The sequence below is a fragment of the Montipora foliosa genome, chromosome 7, assembly GCF_036669935.1.
Source record: "Montipora foliosa isolate CH-2021 chromosome 7, ASM3666993v2, whole genome shotgun sequence".
Lineage (NCBI taxonomy): Eukaryota > Metazoa > Cnidaria > Anthozoa > Scleractinia > Acroporidae > Montipora > Montipora foliosa.
Window position 1 is genome coordinate 15,536,604 of NC_090875.1, and position 25,000 is coordinate 15,561,603.

Here is a 25,000-nt window from a genome sequence, read left to right on the forward strand (position 1 = left end):
CTGGTCACAACCTTTATGTGAAATGTGTACATTTGTATCTCGAAAGCATGATCAAACTTCCCCAAGAACAACCACAGCTGTACCAAGAATTCATGTCAGGTTTACATGTGGTGCGACGCAGCGATAGGTACTGGGCAGGCTTATCAACTGACCTCGTTATAGAACAGGTGCTAATGCGCAGCCTCAAAACAGATGGTGGCCTAACAAGAGGACGCGGGATGACAGAGCAACAATGTCTGACATGGCTACTGGCGATGCCGACTTGCGCAGAAACCAATCGCGCAATGCAGGAATTCACGGGCGTCCTTTACGACTCAGGGGAACAGAATAAGGACATGACCAATTCAAGGATGAAGCGCGATATGAAGGATACCCTTGATGTCCTTACGACTATTTCTGAACGAAGACCATTTTTGTCGCGAGATTCAGCGCTCCGCAACATCATGACGGGAGTCCATGCAGACACCTCAGTCAATGTGGACACGGCCCAAGACGCTGGCAAGAAAATCTTGAAATCAATTAAAGGTCAAACCACAAAAGAATACACATTCAAGCGCTCTTCCCAATCCGTTACAATGGCTTCCAAGTCGGCTATCCGAATCGGAAACGACCAAGTTCAGATAGACCCGCAGCTGTTATTCCAGCGATTGATTTTAGTCAGCTCCTCCGAAGACCTGGAGTCTTTATTCCGATATGAGCTCTGCAGCTATCCCACTGCGCTTTTCGATTCATCTTGGATGCTACGAAAACCACAAAAGCCGGTCCTTGCTGACGCCATGTGGTCAATGTTAAGCGAAGCCTCCCAAGATTGAGCCCTCTGGAGTTACGAAGTACGTATTGGATAGAGGCGCACTTCTCCATCGTCTATCGTGGCCACACGGAACCACGTTTAAAGAAGTATATGAAATTTACAGTGGTTACGTCTTGCAAACGTATGGAAGAGCAACAACTAACGTGTTTGACAGGTGCGACGTAGTCTCTACGAAGTCTATGACGCAAGAAAGAAGAACTGCGGGAAAAGTTGGCGCCACTGTCTCCTTCACAGATGATATAAAGATACCCATGAAAAAGGACATTTTTCTTGCAAACAAGAAAAATAAGCAAGCATTTGTTATTCAGTTGGTCTCCTTCTGGCAGAAACAAGGCTTTGAGACCCTCAACGCAGATGGAGACGCGGACGTTCTCATTGTTAAGACCGCAGTTGAATCAGCCAACACGGAAGATACAATTCTGGTAGGGGATGACACTGACCTCCTAATACTTCTGGCTCACTACGTGCGGATGGACGCACATCGCCTTTACATGAGACCAGAACCCAAGGCAAGTTCCAAAAAAAGACGAGTCTGGTACAGTAATGAAATCAAAAAAGACCTCGGAGAAGACGTATGCCGGCATCTTTTTTTTTATCCACGCCCTACTTGGATGTGACACCACATCCAGCATATACGGAATAGGAAAGGGCGCGTCACTGAAGAAGTTTGTGAACTCAGAGCACTTCCGTCAGCAAGCACTGGTATTCGACAACCTGGCATCGACTGTAGATGAAGTGAAAACTGCAGGTAAAAATGCCCTAGTGTGCTTATATGGAGGAAAGCCGGGACAGACACTTGACCAGCTGCAGTACCAGCGCTACTTGGAAAAGCTAGCTTGTAAATCCAAGTCAATACAGCCTCAGAGTTTATTACCACCTACTTCTTCAGCGGTGAAGTACCACAGTCTGCGAGTCTACCTTCAAATAAGAAAATGGAAAGATAGTACAGAGGGCATAAATTACGCAGAATGGGGATGGAGGTCAGCAGCGGAACAACTGACACCAATCATGACAGATCTCGCACCCGCACCACAGTCTCTTCTCCAGATAATGAGATGTAATTGTTCACAAGACTGCAGCACCCGCCGTTGCTCCTGTCGCAAAAATGATCTACCGTGTAATTCTGCTTGCGGTCAGTGCAAAGGGTCTGCTTGTACCAACGCACCCGAGCAAATCCCTGACGATGAAGATTCTGATTCCGACTCTGGTTGAACAAATTAGCTGTAAAAGGCGGTTAAAGCGGAGTACAAAGTAAGATACCCCTCACCTGCTTTGTTATCGGGTGGCAGTCATCGGTCTGTATAAGATTTGAAATTATAGACTTTTGTTAGGAGCCCATGGGACCAATGTCAAACGTTCCATTGACGGGACTTTCTTTTTTGCACCAACAAAGCAGAATGTTTAGATTAACAGATATTGTGACCTCTATAACTGTTTAGAAACTAAAGACTGATTGCGGGATCGACTTTAGAGGAAAAGGCTTTCTAGTCGTACCATGCAATGTAGCTGGATTATGATCTGGTTTAAATTGATAAATAGAGCGTAAACAATGTGACAATTCTTATCCAGTGGTACGAATAGCACGATTTTAACTTAAACAACAATCCGGCGGCTTACCCGGCCCAAAATTTTTACTGTATTGAGACAATAAAATAGTAGCCGTTATATAAATTGGGTACCCTGTGGTTTTTCATATGAGCTTTGTATGGGAATTTTCTTTTCCGTTTTTCGGGGCCTTCCCGAACTCCGATTCTTTGGGACTTTTGATATGTTGTTAAGGAAATCCGAATGAGCCATAATCCGTTGAAAAACCTTTTGTTGCAATTTGTTGAGGGTCTGACCCCAATTTGACTGGACTATTTGTATGTCGATCTGGGTCGATGGATCTTTTGCATTCTTGTTTTGGGCATAGTGTATTCAGCTTTTCTTTTGACCAATATTTGATGAAAAGGTGGAAACACAATATTTATATTGCAAATTTAGGTTATAAACATGCACCTGCATGAGAAGATTTGTTTACCTCTATGTTGGTCACGACGTGGTTTTGTTTTGTTTTTTGTGTGTTAACGTCAATTTTTTTTATTTTGGGACTCGGAAATCAATTCTTTGTTGAGTAGTGCAGCATTAGACCGTTCAAACATTGTTACAGCGGTCGGGTTAGTGTTTCCAAGGGAACTGACAAGGACTGATCCTCGGCACTTATCTGGACAATTTAAGCAATTCTCTCTGATAAAGGTCTGAAAAATCGAGGCGACTCCAACGGAATTCGCATCCATACCCACGACCTATGCGATGCTGGTGCAATGTTCTGCCAACTGAGCTGCGAAGCCACACGCCGAGAGCAGGTCAATTTGTTGGGCTTATGCGTTCAAATGCAAACATGCATGCAAACTTGAAAAGTTCTTGAGTCACCTCCATTTATCCTTGAAAAGTCGGTGCATTTTCCGTTATTACTCGGAAATAAAACTTTGAATGTTGGGGTGGGGAGATACTGCAGCAACTGGGCAAATGCGAGTCGAAATTTAACCCAACACCCAGTAATTCGCATTTGGAAACAATTGCGTTACGCCCGTTTCAAATGTCGAACTTTTCATGTGCCGAATCAAATGCAAATGAGAAAAATCTATTGTTTTCGCTTATTTGCATTAGATTCGGCACATGTAAAGTTCGACGTTTGAAACGGGCTTAAGTGACGTAGTAATCTATCTTCTCACTTTGTAGTGGCTTTGCCAGACCATATTGGTCCGCCTTGTCAATCAGATTGAAGCTGTAAACGATGTCATGTCTAGAATTGGGTGTTCGGAGCTTCAGCTGGGAAGTAAGTAGCCAGCGAATTCTGGAATAGTTTTAGAAGATACGAAGTTTCATGTATTGGAACTGCGGAATGGACATGAAATGAACTAAAGTTGGTATTGTTTTTTGTTAGAATAATGAAATATTTGAAGCGCTGGTTATTCAAGAAATGGTGGAGTAATACTCGCACTTAACTGGACAGTTGAAACAGTTGTCCCCGTATTAAGACATCTCAGGCTTTTTCGGGTCTCATCACTTCTCCATTTTGATTTTTGTTTTTGTAGCAACGTTTTTATCGAGTAATTATGTTCTTGTCTCATTTTGCCCATTGATCAGCGATCAGCTTAAGTGCAGCACGACAAGTGGCTGTGACAAAGGCAGACCAGGTTCCAAGCTTACAGTCCATCATTCCCTACCTTGAAGCTTCCAATAACCAAGAATATCTTGTCCAACGTTTGTCAGGTGCGAACCTTATTGACCTTATTCTTCTGACAGCTATGAACTCCGTTTTTCGATCATTTTCGTTTGTTATGGATTAATTGAGAAATGCGAGATAAGAAAGACGAGAGATAATGCATTCATTTATACAGTAAAACCAGGTCTTAAGAACTTGCATTAATATTTTCTTAACTGGGGTATTTAGGGAAATTTTAACGAAGGGACGACGTTTCAGCGTCATTTCGTCCTCTTTTCTATAGGAATTACAATAGAATACGTTTCTGTTGGTTATCATCGTCATTGCCAAAGCTCGTTATCATTATTATTAATATTATCCACGTTTTGATTGGATTACTTTTTCAAGAGCGTAGACGAAGTTTTAGGTGACGGAAGTGACGTCAAAAACGCCACTTGATCAGTAAAACGTTCGCTGTTATTACCTTTGCTCTAAAACATACAACTCATTCAAGAGAACCAAAGAGGCCTAGAACCGTACTGAGAGTTGTTTTTAGAGTCCAATATTGTCGTAATGGGCCAGGCAAGGTTCGTTACGGTGGGACGTCACTGTATGAATGAAATGGTTCGTAGGAGCCTTCTGAGTTTTTTCTAATCGATAGATCGCTGTTTCTTAAGTGAGCCTTGGTCTATTTCATTGTTGTAGAACTTGCTCAAGGTGGCTGTATGGGTTTGTATCGTTGGAATTCTGGTGGACATTACAGAGGCAAAGTATGGGAGCAAGATCTCTCAGCAGATTCGCAGGTGGGTATGAAATAAAGAAGACTGACGAAATAACGAGGATCATGGTGTAGCAGCTCTTGAAGGGTACAATGTGATGGGCTCGTTACCCAAATCGAAAACAAAGGACTAATCAACAGAAATAACGACTTGAACTTGAAAACAACAGATAGCTGCTACTCATGCTTTTACTCATTCAATGCCCTGACGTACCAATGATCAATACTCCACTGAGTTTGCGCATCACAGAAGTGTGTTTATCAACTGGGTTGATATGTTAAAGTGACCCGGTATTAAACCCATTCATCTTCCTTGCGCGTGGCCAGAGTAAATTAAAACTAGTTTTTCCACTTTTTAGAAGTCTCTAGTTTAGGGAACCTAAGAATTCAGTAATTGTAGACAAGTGCAGAGAATCGTTGAGCGGAAAGCGTTCTTTTTTTGGTGATAGGCAATTAAGGGTTAGATGGACTTGAAATATGTAAGCTCTGACTCTTAAACCAAAAAAAAAAAAGAAAACGAAACTTCTTTCATTTATCTAGTTTGCTTCTGTTGCTTGTTCTTATGCTTGTGTTGCAAGTCAGAAAAATAAAAACAAAACAAAACAAAGAAAAACCAGGCTTAAACGGTAAGATGAATTTTGGATTCAAAATTTGCTCACGTTTTTATCTTTGTAGTTGCTGCTACACCTGTTCTGTACATACATGGATTCCCGGCTGCCCGCAGATCCCACCTTCCCGGATGGACGAACATTTACTGGTCTTCATTTTCTGAAGACACCTGACAAACCGAGTGAGCTGAAACTAGTTTGACTTAAAGACGAATATTTTATTTTTCCTGGGGGGTTGAAGAGAGGATGAGTAAATTTTGAATTTTTGTGGCGTTTGTATTTTAGCTTGCGTCACGTGTGTATTGGGGTAGCATCGCTGACGTCATGATTTGCAGCTCGCCTCTCCTTCGCAGCCGTTGTTTGGGGCGTCACGCAACGCTTGTCCCAAACAACGGCCGCGAAGGATAATAAAATGTCAGTAACGTGTCCTCTAGTAAACGTCAACAGATGAAATAACCTTAATCTAAAAATCTAAAAAACACAACCGTGACTCTACGCTAACTGTGTTGTTTTAAATAGGTGAGAAAAAATGAAAAAAACTGAAAAACTTTATTTTAACACGTGACATTGATGAGCCTAAAAAAGGACTCGTTACAAAAATGTACGTGTAGGTAGTGTACGTACAACAGGGTGGTGGGGGGAGGACTCGCATATGAAAGGGCAGGGATGGTCGTCGTCTCTTTAAGTACGTGTAGGTAGTTTGCATTTAGACTTAAAGGGGCACTGTCACAGCCATTGTAATGATCTTTGGTCAAAATTCCATACTTAAGTATCAGACCTCTGACATGATATTCCTTTGGTTTCAGGTGCGCGGAAGAGTGACCTGTGTATTTATCAGTCGCGCCTCCATCCACCACATTTTAAGGTGAACGTTAACGAAAATCGAAAATTTAGATCCGAGCATCGTGATAGTTATAAAACTTCTAAGGGCCGGTTATATTGAGGATATTACATGACCACACGGGGATACGAAATTTATCAAGTGCTGGTGGTGTCTAACGAGTGATATCCTATTAGCATGATAAGATAAAATTCGTATCCCCGCGCCACCATGGAATGTCTATAGACGTTATTCATAAATGGCGGTCACATTTATAATTCTTTTGTCCACGTGCAAATTAGCCTACCAAGCCTCATTTTAGAGCACGAATTCTTTTCAATTCACTGTATGGTATCGAGGCTTGGTAGGCTAATTTGCACTTCGACAAAAGAATTGTAAATTGACCTCCATTTATGAATAAGGTCTATTGACAATAAGAATCCAAATCCAAGACATCTCACTTTTTTATACATTTTAAAAGCACCAAAATAAGTGATCGCTTTGACTGAAGAAAGACGCCTGTCGTTCCTCAGTCTTCGTATCTGGAAGACATTTTTTTACTGATATTTTAAAATAATATTTCGATAGTCCAGTTTCAAGTTCTCCTTGACTGCTGAATAAAAAGATTGAGGACGCATTTTTACACGGTTAGGCTCCATCTGAGGTGAATATATTCTGAAATTCCAGCGAGGAGATGACTTGTTTACTACTCTATCGTTTAGTTTCAAGTTTCAGGCACCTTGCTGCCGGTATTTGTGAATATATTCACTTCATATGGAGGCGAACCGTCTAAAAATGCGTCCTCAATCTTTTTATTCAGCGATCATGGAGAACTCGAAGGTAGGTACTTGGTGTCTCTTTTTCTATTGTTTCAAAGTTTTTTAAACAAGGTATAAAACGTTCAGTAATTATACAATTACCCTAACCTAACCCTAACGCTAACCCTAATCCTAGCCCTGAAGGTTTTACCGTGTTTAGATAATTTTGTGCAATAGATAACCACTAAATGACAAAATACACCACGTATCTTCCAACTTGAAACTGGACTATATTAATGACACCAACGGCCGCACGACTTCGCGCTTTAACAGGATGCACTAATATTATTGGCTGACGTGTCCGTAACCATGACTACCTCAATATCGTCACATAGAAAGATAAAAGTCGTATTTACACGTTGCGCGACGAAGATCTCAAATTTTAGGAACAAGAAAAGTCCCGGTATTTCATTGATATCCATGTAATTCAAATGAACACAAGACTTAAGAAGGCTATTTTGAAATGGGCCATTCAGAAGGCAATTTATCTATTTAGAGAACGAGGTTGAATTTATGATGAAATGGTATATGAAATGAATCATATGAACTGCGGATATGAAATCAAGTGAAGCTATGATCTTCGCAGTTACGAACGCAATTTTTACAATTGCGTAGAGAAGCCTGAAAAATTCAGGACTTCAACGGGGTTTGAACCCGTGACCTCGCGATTCCGGTGCGACGCTCTAACCAACTGAGCTATGAAGCCACTGACGTTGGGAGCTGGTCACTTGTGGGTTCTAATGGTCCCGTGAGGAATGAAATGATTCATTTGATTCATATGATTCATTTCATATACCATTTCATCATTGATTCATTCCTCACGGGACCATTAGAACCCACAAGTGACCAGCTCCCAACGTCAGTGGCTTCATAGCTCAGTTGGTTAGAGCGTCGCACCGGAATCGCGAGGTCACGGGTTCAAACCCCGTTGAAGTCCTGAATTTTTCAGGCTTCTCTACGCAATTGTAAAAATTGCGTTCGTAACTGCGAAGATCATAGCTTCACTTGAGGTTGAATTTGCCGGGAACCATCAATACATATTCGAAGAAACATAAGTAGTTAGGATACGGGTTTTATAATGGCAGATTTCAGTGGTATTAACATCTCTTCTTATAACAAGTTTGCAATCTGTTGCCTTTCGTAGGTTATTGTCGAAGATGAAGTTTTTGACATGCCAAAGGTATGGTTAAGGAAATCGTTTTTAGTTGTATTAGGCCCTGATTACATGAGATCGGTACAAAATCTGATCGGTATGACTCAGACCGGTGGGATTAAATTTACATGAGCTCGGTACGGGACTTGCGGGCGACCCCTTTGGACTCTTTCTTGTTATCCGCCATCTTGAAATGAGCAGTAAAACTATTGCGCATGCTCAAAATAATAATCTCGACCGGTCGACCGACCGGTCTCAAATCAGTTCGTGTTTACATGATTCCGCGGTCCGACTTCAGACCAGTCCGAGTCATTCGTGTCGGTTCAGCAACCCGAATGAGTGAAACCGGCATGAGATGACTTTTCAGACCGGCTTCATGTCAACGAAAACAAGCATTTGTGTGGAGACCGATCTGAAGTCGTACCTCTCTGAGTTCGTGCCGGTCTCATGTAATCAGGGCCTAGTTTCTCTAGTTCGTGCTTTCGGACCGTTTTTTTTCTCTCGTATCTGGGACCCGTTTCTCGAAAGTCCCGAAACTTTACGGGCTATTTTCGGGTGTCACAATTCCCTTTGTATCTCGCGAACGGAGAGGATTTAATTCGTCAAACTTCACAGTTACTTTTCTTTTTGTTACCTTAAAACACGTTAAATGATCGGTTTTCCAAAACAAGCGGTTGGCACTTTCACAAATGGCTTTTCGGGCCCGAAAAGTTTACGGGACTTTCGAGAAACGGGCCCCTGGTCTTTGACGTTCGTCATAAACGTTGACATCATCATCATCTTCATCATCGTTTACCTTATTATTCAACATCTCCATCTTCGATGATGCACGAATTTTTAAAATGCCTTCTCAAGATCCTTATCGCTATTCACCGAAGTGGAGGTAGCTAGTGGTGGATATTTACCGGGCCGCGAAACGACGAGGTAAATATCTACCACTAGCCACCGTCACTGAGGTGAATAGGTGTTTTACTATATTCTAAAGCAGTGCTATAATATAGCACAAAAAGACTATTTTATCTCATTTATTCCTACTGTAATGATTACAATATCTTCGGGCGCAAATCCCGCGCGAATTGCGCGGAGGTGAATGGCAAAGGAGCTTCAGTAGCCAATCAGAGCGCCCCTTCAACGCTATTCACTACTTGCACAAATCCCATAATACACCTCTTTTACCCCCTAAAAATCTGCATAGGCATTGTTTTCGACTTCTCCTGGGACATTTTCATGTCCCAGGAGAAATTGCAAACAATGGTTATGCAAAAGTTTTGGGGGATAATAGAGGTGTATTATGGGATTGTGCAAGTATAGTGAATCCACTGTTTTAGTGTATACTAATAAACAATACTTATAGTTTATTGTAAAATACATTTGTTTGTTCGTTTTAGGGACAAAATAATTTGTTTCATACGATCATTTTCTTTCTTCATCACGTCAAAACGAAGCGATATGGCATGCTGGGGTAAGTGGGTGAGACAATTTTAGCGAGAGATCTGCATAGATATTTCAATGGCTAATTGTGGGTGGGCTACTGTAAATCTCTTGCGGGTCTGGGGCCCGTTTCTCGGAAGTCCCCTAACTTTTCGGGGCATTTTCGGGTGTCACAATTCCTTTTGTATCTCAAGAACGGAGCGCATTTAAGTCGTCAAACTTCACAGACATATTTCTTTAAGTTAGCTTGAAAACATGGCAAAAGGTCACCTTTTCAAAACAAGCGGTTGGCAGTTTCACAAATGGCTTTTCGGGCCCGAAAGTTTTCGGGACTTTCGAGAAACGGGCCCCTGGGGGAATATTGACTCCGTCCGACTTCGAAAATGAGTGTATGATATCAACTACTTATTAATCGGAGGTCTTTATGCGAAAATTGCCGCTGCAAGGACGGGATTTGATATTTCCTCGCAAAGACCGAACGTTCGAGGTTAATAAGTTATTTAGCATGTGGCTTTGAAGTTGATTCAAGCGGAATTGATTGCATCTGGTAATGCGAGCGCGTAATTTAGTTTGCATTATGGCAGAATAATGTGCTGGCACTTCCATGTGATCTGGTGACGTAATTCGGAGGACTGGGGAGAAAAATTTTAACGCCGTATCCCACAATCGCGCGCGGCCTTGAATGTTATTTCCGAATTCAACATGGCAGAGGCGAGGTTATATCTCGGCGATTTCCACTTGAATGTTCGTTCAGTAACAGGAAATGTGGGAGACTCGGAATAATCTGCTGAGTTTTGGCGATGGAAATACTGCAGGAAATTTGGAAACAAAACCTAAGGCCGCGCGCGGTTGTGGGATACGGCGTTAAATTTGTCTTCCCAGTCCTCCAAATTACGTCACCAGATCACCCAGTTAGCCAACCAGAACGATCGTTATATCGGTGACAGGCAAACAAGTAGCTTAATATGTATTTTGTGTCTAAATTACGGAAAGCTCACTTTACGGTTGAAGCGAAATACCACTTATGGTTCAACATTTGAACTCTGTCGAGATTGACTGTGACCTATGGCGCTTTCCTTTTGTCAGAACTGTCCGACCAGACCCGTCAGTTTGCAAAGAAAATGCAACAATTTGAAGGAAGACTTGCACGATAATCCCTCGCATTCTTCCGAAAGAGTTATGTCGTCCACGAAGTGCGTTAATTTAAAGGCGTTGTAGAGTTATTTCTTCCAAATGCCCGGTCTGGCCGGTCAGTTCTTTCAAACGGAAAGTTCCCGCAGCCGTTTTAAGAGTCCGGCTTGACATCCTCCTCCCAACAAATTTGGGGGAGGGGAGGGGGAGGGGAGGGGGAGGGGGCAAGGACCGCGGGCTCACACGTGGCTGGGAATGTAACCCATTCTCTACCTTGTGTTGACTATAGCGATATTTTATGTTTACAAACACACACATTTCTTTTGATATTCAAATTTACCAACCACGGAACAAAAGAAGTCATTAGGGCCGTTTATACGAGTGAAAATAAGCCTTGGCTTACTCTGGCCGCGGCTTACATAAGACGCGAACACCCAGTATAAATGCTATAAAATCTACGTTCACGGCCTTCTGAAGCCGCGGCCTGGCCTGGGAGTTTATACTCGTATAAATAGTTCTTTTCGCGTATTATGTACGCCGCGGCCAGTGTAAGCCGCGGCTTATTTTCTCTCGTATAAACGGCCCTATTGTTTCAACAGCTAATTAGATTCTGGATGGCATGTTAATAACAATGCGTGACGTCACGAGAAACATCGCCTGTATCATGGGTTCTTAATTTGCTAAATGAATTCACTATTATCGTTAATTTAGAAGACTGAAAGCTTGATATGGATTGTGGGAAAATGGTCATATCACGTTGTACCTTACGAGAGCTACTACGTCAGGGTATTCTATTAGGTAGCAACCGTGTTATGTTAGCCTTGATGATTTACACAATCGTGGCGTTTTTTTCTCGGAAAGCACGCTAAATTTGAATGAATCTCAGACAAATCAAATACGCCGTTCCTTTCAATTTATAACTTCTAATCTTATTAGCAAACAAATCCTTTGAATATTTCAGGCGTGTGAATTTGGGAATGTCAGGCGTAAACATTCTCTGTATTCTAAACAAGAAATGATGGACTCGCAACATGCTCCAAGGAGGGACCGGCATGTCGCTGATCACGTGATTGGATTTTGTTTGGCCGTTCGTAAGGCTGAAACGAGGAGTCAACGAAGAAGCTGAATGCAAACCTCGGACGGCATTACGTGGATATGAAGAACTGTCGTGTTATTCGTGCGGTCCTGCTTTGTCTGTTAGTTACTTTGCGAGATAATTTCAGCTTCTTCTCAAACGAATTTGAAGTGTGATAAAAGTTGCCTATTACTGATACACAAGAATGCACGGCAATTCGTTTTGAAAACGAGGCTGAGGTGACCTCAAATACGAAGACGTGCTATAAAGGATACGGTACCTTAGTCCATTGTGGATCATTTTTGAAGCAGCCATGGACGACGCATTGATGATAAGAGCTCTGTGATAATTTGTGACAAAATACCTTTAACAGCGATCACAGGCAACCTTATCCGTAATCTTTTAGGAGATGGTGTTTGGCTTTCTCGTTTTTAAGTTGCCTCGTCACGTTTTTCGCCATGGAAACATCTTTTAAGTGACCCGTTTCTGTTTTGCTGTCACTTTTAGTGGCCTTCTTGGATTATCAGTTAGGCCTGCATAAATTTAAATGAAAGGAGGAGACAAAGCCACTCCTTTTATTTTAAGTCTTCCTGTGCACAAAATGGCTGACTGATATCAAATGCATGTCTGCTTAGACAGTATGTTCGTCCGAGTTGGCGAATGGGCCATTTTCGAGATGCTGTTTGTCTCGGTTTCGAAGTGAGTCTTGGTGCTCAACTATTGTTAGGGAAATGAGCTTGATTTGCATAAGAATACGCAACTCCTTTCCATTTGAATGGTTGTGCACCAGAACTCGCTTTGAAACTGAGGCATGCAGTAACTCGGAAATGGGCTATTTGGGAATGAAAGCTACCTAACATAGCCATAGTCGTATTCTCGCGGTTGCACTGGAACGAGCATGGAATCGAGTTTGAAGCAGTAGTCCCTCATCTGCCTCCATCGCATGCTCGTGCCAGTCCAACCGTGATAACACAAATAAACACTTTTCACAAGATTTTTGAAGTGGAAATGGACAACTGTGTCAAACAGCTTCCAAATTAAGAGAATCTTAAGGATTCTCTGTAATAATCAATGGAATACACCTTTCACATGAAATTTAGACTGTCAATCCGTTTTTTTAAAAGTTCAGTAATCCTATTTCGTATGAAAAGTAGTTTCCATTCATATGGATTTGCTATAGAGAAAGACCTTTTAGGCGTTTTGAAAAAAGAAGTGTATGAACCGAAACATGTTTGTTTTTGCAAAAACTTTTTCTATGTCCACTTACAAATTCTTCAATGAAATGTTCGTTTTGTTTACATTAAAAATAATAACATAAATAATCAATAGAATACAGCTTTCTCGTGACATTTAGACTGTCAACCCCTTCTTTAAAAATTCACTAATCCTTTTTGTATGAAAAGTAGTTTTGTAAAAAAGAAGTGTATGAACCGAAACATGTTTGTTTTTGCAAAAACTCTTGGTAATCATTCGTTAAACACGAAGTTGGAATTTTGTAAGTAGTCTTTTTTTGTAAGTCCCCTTACAAATTCTTCATTGAAATTTTAGTCAAGTTTACATTAAAAATAAAAGATATTATGTTTCGTTCAAGACAGCTTACATATTTCAATTCCACCTATCCTTGAAATGTAGTCTTTTGTAAGTGTTGATGCTGATGGTCCGCCTCGGTGACAAACGTGATCCCAGCCGAGCGAGTGAGAGACAAAGGGTTCTTTGCCAGAAGCCTACAACTTCCTTAGAGGGCCTACCAAGCGACATCTTCAGAAATCAAGCCTTTTTGAACGAGTTTCCCAATAAGTTTCGGATCGCATAGAACCTGACTTTCACTAGTGACGCATGCATAAACGCTCTTATTATATACGTACCGAGATTTACACTCCAAAAAGGATCGAGATAATAATAGTCTCTTTGCGCTAGAGAAGCCAGCTGATTGGTCATACGATTTTTTTCACTAGTGAAAAACGACTTATCGACGCTCTGATTGGCTATATCTTTATTTTCACTAGTGAAAAATTGTCGTATCAGCCTTTTGATTGGCTAATATGTCTTGACGCGAGCATAAGCACAAGCACAAGGACAACGATCAATTTTTTTCCTTTTCTTGTGCGTGAGCTTATCCTTGCGTTCGCTTTAAGTCGTGTGAAAACGAAACAAGGCATGCGCACAGGGGAGCTTACTACGTTTGATCGTGTTTGGCCAATCAAAGCACTCATTCCAGGTTCCCCGCGTCTGAGAATTTGAACAAATGGCGGATTCTTATGCTTGGTAAAAGACTTGTTTCCATATCTCAAAGTGTCTTTGGACGTGAGAGGCCTGTGGTGGCGGTAGGGGGTGAAGGGTACAATAGCTGAAACAACCCAAATCTTTACAAAAATGGTAACCTTAGGCCTAAACAATATGCTTTAGATAATGTTTAGGCCTACGGTTAGCATTTTTGTATGGGGTTTGGGTTGTTTCAGTTTTGTTGTTCCAGGCCTCGCTTGTGCTTGAGTCGCTAGTGAAAAGCAAATCCTGACTCCTTTGCTGTGATTCTATCCTGTTTGCGTTGTATATCAGTGGAATACGCCACTGGAGTTAACAAAGAGAATGAAGGATTGACTGCTGTGTGCTCTTGCAGACGTCAAAACTCAGTTTGGATAATTTTATTTGGTTGCTATCAGAGGACGAGATAAAATGTAGTTTAGTGCATATCGCACGTGCAGGACGCTTTCTTCACCTATTAGACTAGCTTTTTAGTGGTCAGCGTTGTTTTCGTCAAGGGTACTTGCCTTGGCTCGGGGACTTCCTGCCCATTCTCGTTACCAGAGCCTCGGATCGAGCGAAGGCTCTGGGAAACTCTATGCAGGAGAACATGCGCCGTAGGCTTCTTATAGCCAAAAATTGGTTATTTGAACCTTACGGCGCCTGCTCACTCATCGTGCTAACATGAATGCACCAATTAGGGACGCTTTTGATTGTTCTTCACGCAAACCAGTGAGAAGACACTTTGTTTCAGGGTTCTCCAGAGCTCCTCTCCCTCAGTCAAGAGAAGAGCTCTGTGTTAGAGATTGCTCCCTGCTTTGCCATTTGCGTCATTCACGCCACAACGGGCATGCGCACAGGCTCATCTAGTTGACAGCCCAAATGTCTTAGTTTAATGTTATAATCCAATAAAATTAATCCCTTGTTTTTCAACTTCACACAGAATTATCGTCTTGGCATTTTAATGTGGCTTACTTAGAATACTTCCTTGTGAGATTTTAATACGCTCTGGGAAAAGGAAATCTTAATGAGTAAGCTTTCGTCCATCAGGTCAAGGACTCTGCGTGATCAGTCTGAAGATGGAGAAAGAAAATTCTCGTTTCTTGACGACCAAAACAAAACAAAAACAAACATGTCTGGAGTTGTTGCTAAGAGAAATCGCAGAAACAGGAAGGTGGGGGGAAAGGTCAAAGTTATCGGAGAAGCGTAAAAGCTAAAGAAATTTTTCTCAATGAGTTGATGACACTTAATTTCGATCGGAAGATGCAAAAATATAGGAAGATCTCAACTGCGGGCCGGTAAGGTTCTTAGGATATCTTTGCAGTAACATGCGTGAGGTCATGCATTCAAATCATCAGAATTGGACTACAAACTTTTCAACAAACCGAGTATAGAAATCAATGCTTCCTTTTTTCCTTCATCTGCAAAAAAATTCGTTCTTTTAAAACTTCATCGGTAGGCCGCTGTGGAGTGTTGAGGAACTTCAATGCAAATTCGTGAAGGGCTGAATAGACCGTTCCATCAGCTAGGATCGCTATTCGAGAGATTAAAGAAAATCTGAATTCGAAGTGCTCTTGAGTAAAATGTAACCTGGAACTTTAACATGGCGAAAGAAAATTCAGTCCTTTGGATTTTTCAATTTTCCATATGGGACCACCAGTGGTGGGAGCACGCCTCTCACCAATGTGGCCCGCACAAGGATGACTAGGTGATAACATTTCAACTTCAACTTTCAACAACCCCATTTAAACACGCAAGTAAATTTTTTTTTCATAGATATTAGATTTATAGTGTCGCAAGAAGCCAGAGGAGTATATATAGACTGAGGCTACAGTTTCAGTTGCCCTCCGTCATGTTGACTTCGAATGCATAGATCAAGTGACTCACGATTGGACTGTATGTAACGGGCGAGAGAACTTGAAAAGCGTTTTAAAAGCCTGGTTTTCACTAGCTACGCAAGCACAAGCGCCAGCATGAAAGCGCTTATTTCGATTCACCGTGAAAATGAGGTTGACGCAAGCATAATTACAAGCGTAGGCTTATAGCTTTCGTTCGCTTTGCGTTGTGTGAAAACGAAACGCAGCACAAGCACAAAGGAAATTTGCCACGTCTGGCCAATTAAAGCACTCATTCCAGATTCCCCGCGTCTCAGCATTTGAATAAAATGGTGGATGCCGTGGTTGATTTTGATGCTTCTGTCGACTTTCGTTTTCACTAGCATAAGCTGCATATGCTTGTGCCTGCGTCGCTAGTGAAAACCAGGCTTGTAAGAGACAAGGTTTTAAAAAAATCAAGGGGAAAGTTGTGCCATTGTCATAACTCGACCAATTGGTAATCAATACTTTCTTAAGCTTATCATCTCGCAATGACGATAAATACTTGTTCCAGGTAAACTTGTTAACAAGTGAGGGAGAAGTTTTTTCCTCGATAAAGCATCTTTGAACATTTTTTTTTAAATTTAAGGATTGAAAAACTTCCAAGACTTCTTCAAAGTCTTTAAGCACGCTGGATGGACTTGGAGAATGGGAATGTTATTGCGGACTGACTGGGCTTCAATAAAATTTGATAAATATTGCTATATGAAAAGGCGATATGGTATTACAGCGGTTGATCGGAAAGTGCAGGACCAGTTGGGTGTTCAAAGACTGCTCGATTTTTAATCACTGGTAAATTTAAATTGCCCCCATTAGGAATGGGTCTCCTTCATCGCACGCAAAGGTGTTTCGTGATGGTCAAGCTCACCTAAGTTGTTCTGTAATTTGTGATACTAAAAATGCTCATAACGTAACAACTGTGACACATTTCGCATGAAACTGCTTCTTTCGTGGACCCAACGGGTTTCTATTTTGGCCATTTCCGTTCTGTTTTACGTTCCCGTGTTTTGTTGTTTACGGAAGTGATTGTGAAGGATTTTAATGGTTGCTACCGACTTCTGGCCCGACGCGACGGGTACATCTTTCTAAGAAGCTTACTATGGAGCAATTAAAATTCGAGACAGGGATTAAAATCTAAAAGTGGAAGAGAATTGTATAACCTGTTGCATTTTAGAATACACCATTGGAGGTCGTTCTTAGAGTCTGGAGAGAATCAGGAGCTTGAATACAGCGACCGCGGATTTTTAAATGTCATGTACAGTTAGGAAATAATTTTAGACAGAAAAATGGCGCCCTGTTGAAACCTTGTATTTCCCTTCATTTTTGAAAGTTAGCCCTGCCAGCAAGTTTGAATAAGTATAAACAACAAATTTAAAACTTTTAATGTGTGTTTGTTATATTTTATTAAAAGTTTTAAATGGTTTGAAATTGAAAGTAAATAAATAGTAATTCCATATTCGTTTTCATGAAATTTATCCCAACCGTGGAATACATTTTATAGATAGATGAATGCCAAAGCCCGTTCGTTTTGCAAAAAAAGCAATGAAACTTTTCTGTCAGATGTTTTCGAACTTTTATGTGATTTGATACGAAAAATTGGTGCGATTTTACACTTACTAATTGCTTATCATTTAAAAGTCTGGCGTTTGCTCTCCGAAACGCATTATTCAGTTTTACACTGATTAATATCAATGTCCCCATTACATGACAACAAACAAATCTACACCTGGTCTTGTGTTTGATTACAAGCACCAAGGGAATGTGTCGTTTATTTCCCATTTATTTTGCAGCTCATTCTACCGTGGGAAATTTTCGTCCTCTTTTGTCATTGAAATGCTGCGTACAATGAGCGATTTAAGCGGTAAAGAAGAATCAACTGCGAACTGAAGCTGGCAAACAATAAAAACAATACCTGTTATGCTTTCCACAGCACGTGGATTACAAGAGAACGGCTTAAACTCTCTAAAACGGTTAATATAAAACTGATTAGTGATGTTAAACTCTTAAGGATAGCGTATAAAATGACTTCATAGCAAATGAGAGCAAAGAAATTCTCTTTTAAGTGCATGACACGTGCTGTAAAAGCCTGAGTTTCGACGTCCGTTCTTAATAACCCAAGACTGTCATTTTGCTTTTGTTATGCAGCATTTGAATGTACAAGAAACCCAGCCATGATGATGCTTGCGCCAATTGGCCAATCAGATTCGCCTGGTCTCACGCTCTTCACGCGCCACTGAAGGCAATAAAACAATGCAAACAACGTAATCGTGCGAATCAAAGCGCTCGACCAATCACAGTCGACTGTTCCCACGGTTCGTGCATTGTGTGTGTAGCCAGCATTGTTTTCTGCAGCAAGCCGATTGTCAGTAGACAGGTGTTTGTAAATAAGACTCATCAAATGTCGGCACACGACTTGATTTTTTCCCACGATTGATGAATATAAATGCACGGCACCATCCATGACGGATAGATCGCGGAAAGCACTCATCTTGTCAACATCTCGGAAACAAAGCTCTCTGAAACTAACCTCGAAACTTGAAAAGCAAGATGGCCGTCGAGTGCATCGACAGTTCCATGTATGTTAGCAAGATTCTCTCTGACAGGAGAAAGGTAAGCTTTTAATATCTTTTACAATTTGTTTTCCAAATTACACAACCTTGAAATACTCATAACTTTTCCTGAGTTGCGCCTAAAATTATGTTGTTATTTCAGGCCAAAAAGCCTCTTATGGAGAAAATGCGACGTGCAAGAATTAATGACAGCCTGAACGAGCTCAAGAACTTGGTGCTGGACCTTTTACAGAAGGATGTACGTATACCGAAATTTTTTATTTTGTGTCAAGGCAGAACGCAAGGTTAACGCAAACTTTTTAAAACTTGACAAACACTTAAAGTGAATTCATTTTCTTCTTGGGCTTCCCGCCCTAGAGATCTTAGCCGACTATCATTTCATTTTTAATTACTAGTTAATTACTGTTTGCTAATAATCGTTTGTCATCTCTTACGCAGGCTTCTCGATATTCTAAGATGGAGAAAGCTGACGTTTTAGACATGACAGTGACTTTCTTGCGGGCTATTCAAAGAAAGGAAATGCGCACACAAGGTATTAAGATAATTATTATGAATATGAGTTGATACTAGACAGATTTTATTCAGTGCGTAAATGGATGGCGACGGAGGTGCAGTATAAGCACGGAGGCGTTATTTGAAAATAAAGCTGTCAGAACCGTCCGCGTAAGAAGCAAGTTCACTATGATGTGATTGTTGACGTCACTTTTTCACCTTTTTGGTCTGCTTCGCTTTTAATCACGATCAGTGTCCGGCATATTTGCTACTCAATTTCAACGCAAACTCGAGTGAATAACTTCCAATAAAGTAAATTGTAAAACGAGCTGAAAATTTAACGAGGTTTTTTTGGTGTTTTTGCAGATCCCAAATCCATGGCTGATTACAGAGCTGGCTTCAATCGATGCGCCAACGAAGTTAGCAGAAATGTTTTGGCGAACGAAGCAAACAGCCAACTCAGGGAAAAACTCTTGAATCATTTGGCATCGTGCTGTCATGGTAACGCCACGAACCGTGTCGCCACGAGCCACGCTCCAGGGGTTCCCGCCATGAGTCCAAGTTTTCCCGCCATTTCACCAAGCGCCGTCTGGGTTCCGTATCCTTCACCGCCCCCATCGCCACAGAGCAAATCCACCGTGTTTATTCCGGTCAGTCCGGTTCGGCCCGAAATCTCTCCGATTCCATCGCCAGTTGGTCCGTCGACGTCAGTTGCTCATGTTCCAAGGTTTAACTTTTCGCAGGTGAATTCGCCTAACTCAACAACAAAAGCCCCGCTGTGGCGACCTTGGTAAATAAAGAACTGTGCATATAATGAATTTCCATAAATTTGAGCAATAAATAAGCGAAATGATGTGCATCGCTGAAAAGCAGTCTTTAAACGTTCTTTTCGCTTTTATTTTCGTTGTAAATACCATTTCTGTATATAGCCTTTGGCCAGAGATATTATAAAGAAAATAGATTATTATTTAAGGTTTTAAAATGTCCGCTTGGCGGTTTTTAAAGTTGAGAGAATAAGAATAAAAAATGAACTTATTTTATTCCTGCCGTATTTATTTTGACGAAGGGCATAGACCGTATTCACAAATGGCGGCCAATAAATTCTTCTTATGAGACCAACTAGCCTCGCTCAAAGGCAACCTTCCTTTCGTATTGTGTTCATGCAAACGAGGCTAGTTGGTCTTGACGGAAAATAGGCCATTTCCGAGTTCACGTATGTCTCCTCTTCAAAGCGAGTCTAAGTGCGAAGTTTTTGTGATGGTAATTAGTTCTACTTTACATATGAATGAAAACTAATTTTCATAACAAAACCTTTGCACTTAGACTCTCTTTGAAGAGGAGGCAGACATGAAATCGGAAATGGCCTATTGATTGGCCGTCATTTAACCGCAGTCAAGCTTCGAACCCTGGCTCCGATTCTGACTACACTAACACGAGACATTGAAAGTGAAAGTTTATTGAGGATGCGTCCGTCAGTCATCAGATGTTCAATTTATCCTGACCCAGATCCTAGGAAGTTACCTCTGTTGTTTCTAGGAAATAGAAACAGTGCTACGCCAGATACGAAAAACCACTAAAAAACCACCCTTTAGATGTGGCCAAAAAATATGTGGAAACGTATTCCTCATCTAATGCAGCAGCACAAGACCCCGAGGATAGGGTACGACTGATCAATATACAAAAAATACATTACAAGATAAACTCTCTCATACAAAGATTACAAAAGAAAAGAAAATCGAGCGAACGCGACGACTGACTGACCTAGAATGACCTAAATCTCCCGCGCAAAGCCTATATATTCCTAGCCGTCAGAATAATAATTTCCGACTAATTTATTCAAACGTCAGAAATTACTCTTTCCTCAAACGATCACGTGACAAACTTCAAAGGTAGACCAGCCGAAACATTGCCCCCAAAACTGAAATAAGTCTGCGTTGGTTTGCCCTTTGCATTCGTACTTTCCTATAATTTATTCCCCTAGATGCGAAGTATTTTGCTCTTCTTTTGACAAAACAATGTTAACTCTGATACTTCACAAGGGTAATAATAAACATTTCATGACTGGTCCCCCGGGAAAGAGTTAATTTTGTTTCCCCGAGGCGCAGCCGAGGGAAACAAAATGAACTGTTTTCCCGAGGGACCAGTCATAAGTGATTTGTTATATAGCACAAAAAAAAACATTCAACCCCAACAGCAACGGCGATCGTCGGTCAACATTCGCGGGTAACAGTGCACTGTTACCCTCTGACGTCATAGATTTTGCACTGTTTCCCGCTCAGAGAGTTTTGGCGGGAAACAGTTTTATTGTTAGATGTCATGTGACCTCGAAGTAACCAACGAGAGCGCTCGCTCATGGGGGAAAAATTTCACCTATAAAACAACAATTGTTGTGAAGCAGTTTGCAAATGGAAGAAGCAAAAGTCGTACGCTTAATCCCTTTAATTTTGCTCGGTGCCTATAGTTTTTTGAAACTTGGCATGTTTTTTTATTCATAGAACAATAATTATTATTGTTACTTTTTTTTTAATAAACTGTGAGATGGGGTGGGATTGGCATTCAATTAGATATGGCTTATTCATTAGAGGGGTGTATTTATCACAAAATGCAAAATTGACTGGAATGTCTCTAAGGTACGATACATTTAGCTAGCCGTAGACTACGGCCAGTCTCTCTTTTGCCAATAGGTTATAGAGAGCGAGGCGGGTGAAATCTGTACTCCTGCACTCCCTTGAGTCCAGATTTCGTTGGACCATTTATTCCTGTGGCTATCTTTTTTTTGTTCTTATTAGTGAAGAAAGCGGCAAAAGGAGGCTTTTACTTCGTGTAGAAGACACACATGACGTAAAAGAATAGAACAAAAATCGTGAAACAATACCTAATCAGAATTCTAAATCCCTAAAGACCACTAAAGCTTTTGTTACGTCATGTGCGTCTTCTACACGAAGTAAAAGCCCAAAAGGAGGACAGCTTGTAGTCTAAGAAAGCAGGAGTGGCATGTGACCGTAGGGGAGAAGTTCAAATGGCAACAACTCGAACAGCAGATTACAAATCAGACACAAAGAAAATGCTACACTTTATTACAGTTTCATTATTAAGGTATTTGAGTCTCAAACATAAGAAGATAGATACGCACAGGTCTGTTAAAATATGGCAAATGCAATACCCATCTTAACTGAACTGTAATGCACGCTTAAAAAACCTGGCTGTTTTTTAAAACACTTTTCCTCTTTTCCAAGCCATAATGAAACAGACTGTCTTACGATTGAACTTTTGCAGCCCTACATTTTAAAAGAATATTCTTCTGTACTAACACTGATCTAAGCCTAATACTGACACTAACATTAACCTAAAGCCTACATGTAATTGTTGGCAATAGACAGTCATTGTTTACAATTAAAGGGGTTCTTTGTCTTGTTTTTCATAAACAGAGAACTGCGCGCTTTCATCATGCTAGTATAACAGAAAAAAAAAAAATACAGATAATATATTTTCCTAAAATTAAATTATTAATTGCTGATCAAGAATAACAATAAGGTGACACAAATTTTTCTTCACTGAGGACAAAAACACTGCATTACATAATTCCTAAACTAACCTAACATCCATCCACCGTCAATAATGAGTTCACACCCTGTCATGTAAGGAGCCTCATCTGATGCAAGAAATACAGCTAACTTAGCAATCTCCTGTGGAGTTCCAAGACGACCCTGTTTCTGTCGTGCAAGGAACTTCTTCATAGCTTCCTCAGGATCTGGAGCACTGTTGATGCGATCTCTCAGCGAAGGGGTATCGATTGTGCCTGGGCAAATGGCATGTGTGCGGATACCACTGGAAGTGAAATCAGCAGCAAGGGCTTTTGTTAATGCAATAACAGCTCCCTTTGTAGCACTATAGACAAATCGATTTGGTATTCCTTTGAGGCTTGAAGCACAAGATGCCATGTTGATGACCACTCCACTCTGTTGTGATAGCATAACTGGAAGGAACTCTCGAGTCATACGATACATACTCTTCACATTAATGTCGAAGGAGAGGTCCCAGTCTTAAAACAAAAAAAAATATTAACTATTTTTTTATTTTAAGATTATTATTATCATTTTAAAATTATGTACTATTGCATGGTAGGAGACGTCTGTTGCACAGGCAACTACCGTACTGTGCAAAAATTATTTTACTTTGATCTTATTTTACCAAGTCACACAAACAATAATTATATAATTTTATGCAGTGAATTGAAGGCCTTTTAAGTCTTCATGAGTTTTAAAGCAAAATTTTTAACTGCTATCGTTTGCTCAGGGTTTGAATTTTAATTCAAAAGCAATATTGTCTGCAAGTGCAACATCAAAAATTTGATGGTGATATTTAAAAAAAATATATCATCATCAAATCTTTGATGTTGCACTTGCAGACAATATTGCTTTTAAGCATGTACAACCTGCCCTTGAATTTTAAGCAAGCAACCACCATTTTGCATCTAACATCCAAAGCAATACATTCTGGCAGCACTAGTCCAATCCAGCTTATAATAATTCTGTGAATGTCCCCCAACTCCTGATTTGTGTGTTCGGGGGTATTTACATGAGCCTGGGATGAACTCAGACCAGGACGAGTTTGTTTCGGCCTCCACAAATTTCTTTTTATGTGTTTACCCAAGACTGGCTTGGCAAATGAACTCAGACGGGTCAGTCCAGCAACAACGGAGACAAGAAATTCTCGTACTGTTCTGAGTTCATACCATTCTCATGTAAATGACAACAAACGTCAGACCGTGTTCAGAAATTTCAAGCCTGTATTCTTTTAGGTCAGCGATATAAATTATTTACTTGACAAAACATACAATTTCGCCTCGAAACCAGGCACCAAGCATTTCCTCCCGGTTTCATGTACACGGTTGCAAAAATTTCATACTGGTGCAAGTTCATACCGGTCTGAGTTCGTCCCGGTCTCATGCAAATACCCCCCTAGGCCCCCCTAGATGATTGCTGCCATTACTGCGTTGCTTTTAATGGCTGTGGTGACGTCACACGCCCCTTTTCCACCGAAATAATTTTATCGTTGAAATGAAATAGTGAAATGAAATAGAGACAACATTCTGTCTCTCTAGAGAGTCTTAAAAATCTAGAGGAGTTTTATTGCCGTGATCGCAAGTCCAGTATTTATTTCAAGCCCGACAGCTAAAAGTCTATGTGCATCTTAAACAGCTGATATACCATTACGTGACTGAGCCTGACGGCTCCTCGCTAGGTGAGGAATCATTTCTTGAATGAAAACCTGAGAAACAACAATATTGATTTCACAAACTTGAACTACAATTAACTTTACCTTTCTCTTCACAGTCTAAGATGGTTCCATTGTGAACTATCCCGGCGCAGTTAAAAAGAACGTCCAACTTTGTACACTCTTTGGCTAGCGATTTGATCGCATCGTAGTCTGTCACACTTAAAACTTTCGTTCGTATTCCTTCGATTGCGTCCAATTCTGCGAGCTTTTCGGCATTGATATCGGTCGCGAGCACATTAGCGCCTTCTTCAGCAAATGCTTCGCACACAGAGCGACCTATTCCTTGTGCTGCTGCAGTTACAAGAATTTCTTTTCCTTGCAACCTTCCGGGCGCCATGATTATCTCGTGACTGTAGTGGACACGTGGAACGAGACCGAGAGAGGAAGCCTGGTAAATAGACTGGTCCACCTCTAGAGGTCTTTCGGGGTGTCACGCAACGCTCTCTCTCGAAACACGGCTGCAAAGTAGACTACTTGCATGTGTTTTTGCCTCTTGTAATATTTGGAACACTTCGATCACGAGAACAAAATTTACAAGTATACCCGTTGTTAAATGATTACTTATTTGTTGTGGAAGTAATATTTTTTTTCGTGAAAAACTACAGTAGCAAGAGAAACAGGACGTTACTCTAATTGTTTTTGTCTATGGCGATGATCTCGGAGGCGGCTCTCACCCTGTGAGTCCGAAAACCCGTAAACATTTTAAGGTGGCTTACTACAGTTTTCCGCAG

At 40.9% G+C, this 25,000-nt stretch overlaps 3 protein-coding genes across 3 annotated transcripts in view; 2 read left to right on the top strand and 1 right to left on the bottom strand.

Annotated features, from left to right (window-relative positions):
- LOC138010298 (transmembrane protein 209-like) overlaps window positions 1-13,399 on the top strand; it is a 34,323-nt gene extending 20,924 nt beyond the window's left edge. Inside the window, exons 11-18 of the mRNA XM_068857223.1 lie at window positions 3,533-3,629; window positions 3,941-4,066; window positions 4,704-4,801; window positions 5,452-5,566; window positions 6,191-6,249; window positions 8,167-8,202; window positions 9,564-9,637; window positions 11,699-13,399. Of these exons, the coding sequence (XP_068713324.1) occupies window positions 3,533-3,629; window positions 3,941-4,066; window positions 4,704-4,801; window positions 5,452-5,566; window positions 6,191-6,249; window positions 8,167-8,202; window positions 9,564-9,637; window positions 11,699-11,756 (663 nt within the window). The 3' untranslated portion in view covers window positions 11,757-13,399. The remainder of the gene's footprint in view (window positions 1-3,532; window positions 3,630-3,940; window positions 4,067-4,703; window positions 4,802-5,451; window positions 5,567-6,190; window positions 6,250-8,166; window positions 8,203-9,563; window positions 9,638-11,698) is intronic.
- Window positions 13,400-18,265: 4,866 nt separating this feature from the next.
- On the top strand, window positions 18,266-20,029 carry LOC138010382 (transcription factor HES-2-like). The gene is made up of 4 exons (XM_068857312.1): window positions 18,266-18,537; window positions 18,640-18,735; window positions 18,936-19,029; window positions 19,356-20,029. Exons 1-4 carry the CDS (start codon window positions 18,475-18,477, stop codon window positions 19,781-19,783), a joined length of 681 nt encoding a protein of 226 aa, XP_068713413.1. The 5' UTR covers window positions 18,266-18,474; the 3' UTR covers window positions 19,784-20,029.
- Window positions 20,030-22,043: 2,014 nt separating this feature from the next.
- On the bottom strand, window positions 22,044-24,619 carry LOC138010817 (dehydrogenase/reductase SDR family member 6-like). The gene is made up of 2 exons (XM_068857799.1): window positions 24,312-24,619; window positions 22,044-23,031 (listed from the first exon to the last, which is right to left on the bottom strand). Exons 1-2 carry the CDS (start codon window positions 24,604-24,606, stop codon window positions 22,580-22,582), a joined length of 747 nt encoding a protein of 248 aa, XP_068713900.1. The 5' UTR covers window positions 24,607-24,619; the 3' UTR covers window positions 22,044-22,579.
- Window positions 24,620-25,000: the final 381 nt, after the last annotated feature.